Here is an 11,003-nt window from a genome sequence, read left to right as displayed (position 1 = left end):
GGAGGGGGGATGAATATTTGTATAAAAGGCAAAAAAAAAAATGTTTACCAGTTGGGGAGGGGCAATATTTATTTGTTGTAAATAGCAAATGCTAGACTTGAATATTATATTAAAATCCTGTTTCTACTGTAGCCCTCGAGTTGCATTTCGTTCTTTCATTTCCTGTGCTAATTTAAATGAGGTGCAGACTCTCACATTATGTGTTCACGTAGGAAATCTTGCCGGGGTATTGGTTTATTTTGTGCGGGAGAATCAAGAAGGGCCAGCCACCCTTCTCTGGCTCACTTAAAGAAACACACGTCCGCCTTTCACCGAGCAGGTAGAAACATTTAGAGAAGTTTCTGTCTTCACAGAGAAGATAGAAACACTTTCACAGACTCGGCAGGTAGAAATGCTGAGAGAAGTCGTGTGCTTACTAACATGGCAGAGGAGGGACACATTGCATCCTTGGGCTTCCATGGGTCAAGAGCAGGGGCAGTCAGGAGAGGCCCGCACCGCAGCAAGGGTCCATCCCCGTCAGTCTCTGACAGGGGATCCCCCCTTCACACCTGAGAGTCCTTGACCAAGCCAGGAAGCCCAGAGCAGCCACAGTGGCCCCCGGCCAGCCCGAGGCCCCTGCTCCTTGAGAGGTAGGTTTGCCTCTGTTCAGCTCTGCCACGTGGGGCAGCAGGACATGGCTCCCAGGCCTCAGTCTTCCACCTGCGGCTGGAGAGGGAGAGAGTGGCCAGCTGGTCCCTGGTGCTGCTGCCCCACGTGCACACCAGCACTCTGGAATCCTCTCTCAGCCCTCCCGCCCCACTAAGGACTGGGTAGGGGTAGAGAAGAAGCCCTCTGGCATTGTTGTGAGCACTGGCTCTGGAGTCTCTAGGTTTGAATCCTTGCTCTGATGACCTGGAGCACATGACCCCCTCTCAGGGCCTTGCTTCGCTCTAAATATCTGTAAGTGTCTAAAATGGGGATGTTCACAATGCCCACCTCACGTGGCCACAGTGAGGTCAGGCTGGTTAAGCCCTCGGTGCAGTGCCCGGGTCCAAACTCCTAGAGGTGGGGGCCCTGACTCTGACCTCGGCCTCCAGCCCCCCGTTCTGCCGGAGCCCTCGGGCACCACCCAGCAGGCCCCCCAATGCCCAGCCCTCCTGCACCCTCTGCTTCCCACCCTGCAGTATGATACTTTATTCTCTCTCTGACTTGGATCCAGCTGGAGGCAGACTCTGTTTCTCTTCCCAGGCTGGTTCCCTGACCCCAGTTAGAACAGAGGTCACTCCCCACACCCCAGAGGACTTGGGTGTGGCTGGGCTCCACCAGTCCAGAGGAGGCCACCGCCTGCACAGCCCAGCTTCCCTCTCAGCTGTGGCCGCCGCTGGCCCTGCCCACCCTTTGGGGCAGAGCTCAGCCCCTCGGAGCCAGCATGCTGGTGTGGAGGGACCCTGGCCTGAGTGCCAGTCCTGGCTCTGACACACAACTTCTCCCAACCTGTTTCCTCCTCCTTAAAATGAGGATAGTACTGTCGCCTGGAGGAAGTGTGTTGGGCCCAGCGCCTGGTGCTGTCAACTGAGGGCCCTCCTTCCTGGGTCTCAGGAGCAAAGAAAGATGCCAGCCAATGAGAGATGAGGCTTTATTCAGGAAGAGCTCGAGAGCGGAGGGGTGTGCCCTTGGGTCCCACCGTGTGGCCTCTTGGGGCCATGGACATTAGAAACCAATGACTACGGGCATCTGAGCCGCCTCAGAGTCACCCATGGGGGGCGCAGGGGTGGCCTCAGAGTCACCCATGGGGGTCACGGGGGTGGTCTCAGAGTCACCCGTCGGAGGCGCAGGGACAGTCCCCTCGCTGGCCACCGCCGGCAGCGCCTCGTAGGTCAGGGACCAGTAGCGCAGGTAGTCGGTCCTCAGGTTCTCCTTCATGGAGCTGCCATCCATCTCCTTGTTGATCTCCAGGTAGTTGCCGCTTTCCAGGGTGTAGGGATCCCAGTGCGTGGGCACGGCTGAGTGGCCCGTGTTGGGGTCCCTGCAAGGTAAGAAAAGGCTGGGTGGGGGCTGGGGGCTCACAGGAGGCTGGAGACCTGTGCCTCTGGCTTGGCTCAGCTTCGCGTGCCTGGGCAGTCCTCGGCCTTCTGTGCTGCCCCGAACCCTCAGGGCCCCTCCCTGTATCCCTGGCACTGGCTGGGCACGTGGAGCCCCAAGACATGCAGGTCTTGGCCCAGCCAGTAGCTCTTAATCTTCACATACAGAGTGGGTTCCGAGGCTCGGGGAGCTTCACTATCAGCGAGGGAACAGACTAAGACCCAGGCCTGCAGGCAAAGAGGCTCTGGGCTCAACCTCACCCCGCCTTACCCAGTTCTGGCAAAGTTGGTCCAATAGGCGATCATGGCCTTGGAGACCGTCCTGTGTTGGGACTGGTAGCCCAGAGGGGTGGCGAAGGGCTTCCCGAACACGTACTGGATGTCATCTGCATGGTCGGCCCCCACCCAGCTAGGGTAGATGGGCATCCGAGACGGCAGGGAGAACAGGTAGGCGTAGGTCTTGGCACTCCTGAGGAGGGGAGGGGAGACCGCCCAGGTTGGCAGGGTGCTCACCTGGGGCCACCTCGCCCAGAGATGGGCCCTAGAGGGAGGCCATAGGGAGAGCAGGGAAGGGTCCGGGGAACTCCCACAAGCCTCACGAAGAAACTGGGATTCTTACACCTGGGGAGGGGAAGCTGTGGGCCAAATTTATAGATTCATGGGTCCTACGATTTTCGTTGTATTTATACTTCACCTCCACAAAACGTGTTGAGGCATCTTCCTCCTATAATTCAGTATCAAGAAAGATTTTTTGTCTCTGCAGGTGAATTTGTATTCTTCGTTGGCCTGGACAAGATACGTGCCCCCAGATGTTTCCCTTTTTGCCTTGACTGACGAGGCCCTCAGGGCTAAACTCATTGCTTAGCTGCTGCAAAGCTTTCCTCCTGTGCGTCTGGGAGTAATTTTATCCTCCTACTGTTTAAGCATTCCTAACTTAGTTTTTTATTTTAATTGGCTATTTTTATATGGAGGTTTTTAATGGGGCCACAGGCTTCAGTTATTTTGAAAGTTGCCAAAGTTGAAACCCACGACAGAGACCATTACCCAGTGTTTTCTCCTACACAGCATGAGGGATGGAAAGTAGACTCAAGAACTTGCCAGCGGGAAGGATGTGAGGTGAGGGATAGCATGCAGGGCTGGGCTGGGCAGAGGATCATGGGAGGGTTTTGTAAAGCCCCCTGAGGTTGGGAGGGAGGAGGGGCCCTCTAAAATCTTGTCAGGCCTGGGCAAGGCAGATGGTGCGGGCACAGGTGGGGACCCGAGCGTGGCTTCCCAGGCGTCCCAGACACCTGTGAGCCGCCCATCAGCGGTCCCAGGTGGGCCCCCCCCGCCCCTCCCTCCTCACTCAGCGTTGGCTCTGTGCTGGGCCAGGGCCATCTCTGTGGGCACCAGGAAGAGGATGTCGGTCTCAAAGTCCACCACGGTCTTCTTCTTGGTCTCCTGGGACGCGTCGAGGGCCCAGGGCTTGGTGTACACGTCAAAGGTGGCATTGGCACCTCTGAGCCCCTTGGTCATGGTGAGCCCACTGACCAGCTTGTAGAAGTCCTCCCTGCAGGCACCAAGCCGGCACTGAACCCTCCGCCAGTGCCCACGGGAGGGTCTCTGCACCCCCATCCAGCAGACAGCCACGGATAGCCCCCCAACACGGTACTAACTCCCTCACTCTGCTGATGCCTCCCCAGCTGTCCTCGGGCACCGCCCCTGGCCCTGCGCCCCCTGCTTACTCTGTGATGACCTCCTTGTTCTTGTTGATGGCTGGCAGGTCGAGGCTGGCGAACATGTGGCCGTCCATGTCATTGGTGCCTGCGAGGTAGTCAATGTCGGCAGCGTTGGCGTACAGGTTCACAGGGTCATCGGGGATGAAGTCTCCATCGACGACAGGGAGGAAGCCCAGGTAGTGCAACGCAGGGTCTGAGTGGGAAAACAGCATGTTCTCGTGCCTTCCAGCACCCACCTGCTCTTCCCCTCGGCCTCCGGGGCGGGAGTTGCCTCCATCTCCTCCCTCCTTTGATTAGACCAGGGTTTCTGAGCCTGGGCATTACTGACATTTGGGGCAGGATAATTCTGTGTCGTGGGGGCCGTCCTGTGCGTGGAGGGTGCTTGGCAGCATCCCTGGCCTAGACTCACTAGATGCCAGCAGCACCCCCCGACCCGAGTTGTGACAATCAAAACTGTCTCCAGACTCTGCCACACGTTCCCGGGGCGAAATCGCGCAGGTTGAGAACCACTGGTCTAGAGGCCAAGTCGTCCCATCCCTGTCAAGTCCCTTTCCTCCCCCTCTTCTCCCTCGACCCCAAGTCAGGAAGGAGGGAGACCTGGGAGTAACCAAGGGGCGGATGGAGAAAGAGGTGCCCCCTCTGACGGCTGGGTTCTAGTGTGTTAGCCAGAAACGTTCAGGATCTGCATTGCCCTCTAGACCCCTGAACTGGCCCCGAGAGGACCGCATAGCTGGCGTGGGGAGGTGGACGCGCTGGCCTCCAGAGCCCGGCCCAGCCCGCTTGTCCTCCCATTGAGGAAATAGTTGGTTTGCACTGGGGGCGATATTGTTTGCTTTGATTTGGTTTCGCCTGGCACTTATGGTTTAATTCACGTCAGGTAAAGATGTAAATGATGGGGCCCCATTGCACTTTGCCTTAGAAGAATGAGCAAGAGAGAATTCCAGCCTACGGGGCTGAGGACGCTGACCCTCGTAGGCTTTGCTGATGGGGTCCCACCAGCCCTCCTGGGGTACAGAGTAGCAGAGCTGGAAGGGCCAAGTGCTACAGCAGGTGTTCAGTAAACATCTGGTGAATGAATGAATGGAGGAAAGAATGAACGGTCATTTAGTACAAAGGCTCTTGGTCTGAGGTCCACGAATCTCCCGAACATTGTGTGCAAATCACTGTGGATATGTGCATGTGTGGGTGGTGGGGCTTCTCAGAGGGGTCATGACCCACGGAGGGTAGGAAGAAAGAACAGCCCCCTCTTCCCCTTGCAGCTGGAGCCACCGAGGCCTGCAAGGGTGGTGGTGGCAGCGAGCTGCCTAGGGACGCCAGCGAGCTGTGACGGGGCCAGGCCTCACACCCGGGCTTTCTCTCCTCTCCAGGAGCGTGCCCTCTCTCCCCCCGGAGCCCCCACGCCCCTGCCCAGCCGGCCCACTCACACTCTGTGCCTGTCAGGGGCATCTTATAGGCCAGCGTCAGGGCATGGGGGTCGGTGATCTTCAGACACCTGGCCATCCTGGAGGTATCGTCCACGGGGCAGCCCACCTTCTCGGCGATCTGGGGGGGTGGGCAAGGCAAGTAGCTGAGAAGAGTGCTTGGGGCCGAGAACATGAGGTCGGGGCAGAGAGCGGGAAGGAGGAAGGCCCCTCCCACCGCAGCTCCTCCTTACACTCTTGGCCCAGAAGAGGGGGTTCTTCTGGACAGCCCAGGGGCTCAGTGCCACGCCGCTCTGGCTGATGGCTCGGCGGATGAGGCCCTTGTTGTAGGGAGAGAGCGTCTGCAATACACAGAGGTCCTGTCACCACGGCCTCTCCCCACCTGCGCACCCCAGGCTCAGCCAAGGACAAACCCTGAGGTCAGCTCGAGCCCCTCCCTTCCCGCCCCCATCGGCTCCCTCCTACACCCTTGGAGGCAGGTCCCCCCGCTCCAGGGTCCCCAGACCTGCAGAGAGACGCTGGCACCTCCGGCTGATTCCCCAAAGATGGTGATGTTGTTGGGGTCTCCCCCGAAGGCTGCGATGTTCCTCTTCACCCACGCAATGGCCATGTGCTGATCCCGAAGACCATAGTTACCTGGGGGCGGGCCAGGGAGGGGCCTTCATTGGGGCCCTTGGCTGGGGCTGGGGTGCCACACGAGGTGCACAATCCATGTGGGTGGGATGAACATGTCCTCAACTACATAGGGACCGTGGATGAGTCCTGGGATGGCATGTGGTGGGTCCCCAGGAGGCTGGTCGGGTGGGTGCTGGAGGGGGCAGGGCTCAGGCTGGGGAAGGGGAGCAGGAAGGCCAGGCCTGCTCGTCTCTCTCCCTCCCTGCCACCATGCTTCTTCTTTTTTTTCTTTTTTTTTAAATATTTATTTTTTAAGATTTATTTATTTATTTTTTCCCCCCAAAGCCCCAGTAGATAGTTGTATGTCATAGCTGCACATCCTTCTAGTTGCTGCATGTGGGACGCGGCCTCAGCATGGCCGGACAGGCGGTGCGTCGGTGCGCGCCCGGGATCCGAACCCGGCCCGCCAGCAGCGGAGCGCGCGCACTTAACCGCTAAGTCATGGGGCCGGCCCAATGCCACCATGCTTCTTGTCTGTCCTGCGGCTTCTGTGTCCCCCTGGGTCCCCGCCTCAATGTCTTTCTGTCTCTCACTCAGCCCCTGTCCCTGCTCCCCTGGGTCTCTCTGTGTCTCAGTCTGTCACTCTGTCAGTGTCTGTCTGGATGGCTCGCTATCTGGCAGCCTCTTCTCTTTCGCTACAGCTGCCGAGGGGCTCCTGGGTCTCACGATTCATCTCTAGCTCCCTGGCTCTGCGAATAGGATTCTGGGCTTTCCAGGGGCCTGTCAGGAGTTGTTTGGGGATGAGGAGCAACCCTCAGAGCTTGGGGAGTTGGGTGCACTCGCATCCCCATCCTCATGCCCTTGGCACCTCACAGACCTGGCAGGTTGGGGTCCCCAGTGCTGAGGAAGCCCAGGGGGCCAACGCGGTAGTTGAAGGTGACCACGATGACATTGCCCCGCGTGGCAATCTCCTCCCCATCGTACAGGTAGTTGCTGAGAAAGTTGGCCCCCTGGCCGGCCCCCATGAGGAAGGCGCCTCCGTAGATCCAGATCATGACAGGCAGGTCCTGGGAGACTGAGGCAGGGGAGCAGGATGGTGACCCCAGATGCCCGGCCCCCCTCCCGCCTGCTCCCCTCACGCTCACTCTGTGCTGATTTCAGGGAAGTTCAGCTCTGGAGCCCCAGACACAACCCAGGGTTAGGGCCTGGGCCTCTGGCTGTAGGGCGCGGGGACTGGAGGGTGGGAGAGGATGAACAGACCTTCCTTCTTGCCCTGGGGGACCCAGATGTTGAGGTACAGGCAGTCCTCATCCCCGTAGGTGTTGTCCTGCGTGATGGTGGCCTGCAGGCATCGCTTCTTGAAGTCGGTGGCCTTCAGTGTCCCTGTGGGGGCTGGCGTGAGAATGGCGGCTGCCCTCTGCCATCCCCAGCCGTAGGACCTGGCCCGCAGCCGCTGGCACCCACCTACCTTTCCAGCCAGGGTGTTCCTGGGGGTTCTCCAGGGTCTTGGTGGGGGCGGCAAAGGGGATGCCCTTGAAGATGTCAACATAGTCACCAAAGAGGCCAAGCTTCTTGTTGACGCCTTCCACGAAGCCTCCTTCCGTGTACACCACGCCCAGCTGGGAGGGAGAGGCGGGCAGGCTCAGTCTGGTTGGCCTGAATGGGGGTGGGGGTGACCCGAGCAGGCCCAGGGGGGCCCAGAGGCTCCCCAGAGATAGCTTCAAGGAGGGGGCTAATCTGCACTATAACCGAGGCTGCACCCCTGCCACTGGCCCATGTTGCTTGAGGATCCGGCTTGAGGCTTATCCCCTGCCCCGTGGGGTTGGGCGGGGAGGATGTCCTGCTCTCTGTATCTCAGAGGAAGCTGGTTCAACCAATGTGTTCCACTCAGGGAAGCATTCTGAGAAGGCCAGGAGAGGCGGGGTGGAGGTTTGATTCTGGCTATGGCCACCAGCTCTGACCATGAGCCTCAGTTTACCCATCTGTAAGATGGGTGTCAGCAGTGTCTCCCTCTGGCCTGTTTGCTTGTCCAGCAGCTGGCAGTGGTAGATGCTCTGTGTACATCAACGTGAGCCTGCTGAACGGTGGGCCCTTCTTCTTCCTCCCTCATCTCTCCCTGCGCTGTCTAGCTGGCCTGGAGTCTGTGGCCTGGAGCCAAGTCCTCACAGCCTCTGTGCTCCCTGCTGGGAAAGACGCCACCCCAGACCATCAGAACTGGGCTGTGTTTCCAGCCCCTGAACAGAGCTAGCCCCACGTGGGCCAACGCAGCCAATCCTCAGGAGGGTCCTGGCGGCTGGCACTCGTCTACTCTTTGTCCCCAGAGGGAACAGAGCTTTCCTGCTTGAAGTCACCCTGCTGCGAAGTGGCTGTCTGACCTCAGAGTCAGTCTCTTGTCCCCTCCCAGCACTGCCTCTCCATCCGTCCAGGGCGAGCGCCAGTGGATGCTTCCTGGCTCTCACCTGTGCTAGGTTCCAGGTGGGTGAGGGCAGGGCAGCCCCACACCCCCAGGCCCAGGAGGGATCCCAGCCACCCTCTATGGTCTAGGCTAAGGTGGGTGGAGAAGGCTGGAATTGGAGAGACAAAAGGTCCAGAAGTGACACCTGCCACATGCCGTGGGGGTGGGGCGGGGGGCCCAGGAATTGGGCCCAGGCCTGGCCTCCCTCTCTCTGGTCCCAGGATGAGCCTCCTTGTCCCAGACCTCCGGGCATTTTTCCTGGCCAGTCTCCCGGGCTGCTGGGGGTAGGCAGAGGGCCAGGTCAGTGCCTGGGGGATGGGGACGTCACCTCTCAGAAGTGTCTCTGTGTGACTGAGACTGGCCTGAGGCCTCAGGTGGGGGGCCCAAGGGTATGGGGACCCTGGCCATTGTGGCAGCGTGGGAAGCGGTGACGCTGGCTGCTGGAGCAGAGTGGCGGAAACCCAGGACTGCTCAGCCCCTAGAAAAGAACTCCCCTGAAGAAAGAGAGAGACCTCCTCTCAGTGGCTGACGGGGCCAGGACAGCGCCTGACCCTCCAGGGTGAAGGGGCAGGTCCCAGGGGCAGCAGGGGCGCGAAGAGCAGGGCCCACGAGAGCAAATGAGGGGCGGAGAGGCAGCTGGTTGGAGAACAGCATGGTGGGAGGCTGGGGTCCCCTATTTGAGCCCCGCTGGGAGCAGGCTCTGGCCATACCCACACCGTCTGCGTGTGGCTGTTGGGGCTTCCGTCCTGGAGGCACTTTCCCTGCCTCATTCCTCACACCACGGTTGGGCAGTGAGGGAGGGCACGTTTTATAGGAGGGTTAGCAGGCTCTGGACTCTCTCTGGAGGGGGATGCTGCCCGTAACAAGCAGGTGGGTGTGAACTCCCTCCTGGAAGATGGAGGTTATGTTGGGAACCAGACTCCAGGTGGACTAGACCGGGTTCTAGATTCCTGTTCAGCCACTGGCGGCTGCATGATGTTGGACAAATTGCTCGTCTGCTTTGGGCCCTATCTCCCCTCCTGTTCAGAGCGGACAATGTCGACATCACAGGGGTGTTGTGGCTCAGGTTGCCAGATTCAGCAAATAAAAATCAAGGACGCCCAGTTACACTGGAATTTCAGATAAAACATGAATTTTTTTTTTCAGTATAAGTATGTCCCAAATTGCATTGGACTGACTTATACCGAAAATTACTCATGGTTTACATGAAATTTAAATGTAATTGGGCATCCTGTCTTTTACCTGGCAACCTGAGATTCTCTTTCTCAGGCTGGCTCTTTCTGCCTGTGACTCTGGCTTCCCTCCACTATGCCCTGTCCCGTTTCCAGATCTGGTTTAGCGGGAGGAGAGAGCAGCCCCCGCCCCTCTGCTGGGCTCTCACTTACCTCTGCAGCACTCGCTACCGCCAAGCAGCAAGTGAGGCCCAAGACAGCCAGCTCCAGGCGCCCCATGGTGTGTGCCTGCCTCTGTGGGGCCCTCCCTCCAGGCCCGGGGGTATTTATGGGGCTGGCGCCAGCCAGGAGCCTGAGTTAGCAGCTGCCTGAAGAGGGTCCCTTTCCCCACCTCTTACCTCTGCCCCCATCCTGCAGGCTGGCCACATGCCAGGCAGTGGACCTGAGGCCAGGAGACATCTGCTGTTTACAGCCGAGTTGAGGCTGGGCCAAGGTCACACGCAGGTGTGCACGCATGTACATGCACAGGTGCAGGGACCGTTCATCCTTCCCAGGGCCAGCTGCTCCCAGGCGCCCTGGTGCCCACAGTGCACCTGTGCAGGTTACTGCCTGCCTGGGAGCAGAGGCAGGTGGCAAGGGGGGCGCTGCAGGGGCTGGGGCTTGGCTCAGGGCACAGTGCCCTGTGTTCTAGCTTATTTACAAGGGCTTGGTTCCACCTTCAGAGAAATGGGCATGCTTCGGGGTCTCCATGCCCTGCCTGCCCCCCCAAGCTCAGCAGAGGAAGTTTACAGGGAACTGGGCACGTGACTTCCAGGACAGAGATGGCTGTGTGCTGCAGGGCAGCCAGTGTGGCTGACTCTTGTTACCGAGGGCTCACTGGGTGTGCAGTTTGAGTTGGCTGTGGGGACCCAGAGCAGCACGAGGTGATCCTGCCCATGGGGTGTGGGGGAAGCCTCCCATTCAGCACGATGAGTCCTGGGATGGGAGGACAAGAGGCTTGGGTGGACACAAGGGAGGTGGGGAAGGGGGCTCCAGCCCAGCCCTGAGGGCTTCCCTGAAGAAAAGGGAGGGCTGGGCTTTCTGGCCACAGAAATGGGCAAAGACTCTGGGGCATAACCTGGCAGAGAGAGAGAGAGAAAATTGAGCACAGACGTATGAGATAATAGCGAAAGAGGCCACTCCTAGTTTCTGTGAATGTGTATTACTTTGGCAACCAGAGAGGGTTATTAAGAAGTGAAAGACCACCGTGGACAAGGCCTAAAGACTGTGCCTTTGAGTTCAGCCACATCCCAGGGCACCTCTCACAGAGGACACTCAGGCTCCACTGCAGTCATGTCCAGTGATGGGGTGCATCAGGAGCCAGGGGACAGCCAGAGCACTCCCAGGCCAGCAGGCCCTTTGCTGTCCAGAAGACTGTGCTTCTAACACAGCCCACAGCCCTGCTTACATCAGGTCTGTGGCTGTTGCCAAGACCCACGTGGATCTACAGATACACGTCTACCCGACGCGGTGCCCAGACCTTTGGTGATGCTGAGCGGAGGGAGAGAGGCTGTTTCGAAAGG

General features: G+C 59.1%; 1 protein-coding gene across 1 annotated transcript; it reads right to left on the bottom strand.

Annotated features, from left to right (window-relative positions):
- Positions 1–1,533: 1,533 nt before the first annotated feature.
- Positions 1,534–10,833, bottom strand: CEL (carboxyl ester lipase). Its single transcript, XM_058524401.1, has 11 exons — positions 9,655–10,833; positions 7,283–7,433; positions 7,075–7,197; positions 6,692–6,889; positions 5,705–5,835; positions 5,433–5,540; positions 5,203–5,320; positions 3,785–3,971; positions 3,406–3,609; positions 2,332–2,529; positions 1,534–2,005 (listed from the first exon to the last, which is right to left on the bottom strand). Exons 1-11 carry the CDS (start codon positions 9,718–9,720, stop codon positions 1,690–1,692), a joined length of 1,800 nt encoding a protein of 599 aa, XP_058380384.1. The 5' UTR covers positions 9,721–10,833; the 3' UTR covers positions 1,534–1,689.
- Between the last annotated feature and the right edge of the window lie 170 nt (positions 10,834–11,003).

The sequence above is a fragment of the Diceros bicornis genome, chromosome 28 (assembly GCF_020826845.1).
Source record: "Diceros bicornis minor isolate mBicDic1 chromosome 28, mDicBic1.mat.cur, whole genome shotgun sequence".
Lineage (NCBI taxonomy): Eukaryota > Metazoa > Chordata > Mammalia > Perissodactyla > Rhinocerotidae > Diceros > Diceros bicornis.
The sequence above is the reverse complement of the archived record's forward strand: the minus strand, read 5'-3'. Positions and strand labels throughout refer to the sequence as shown.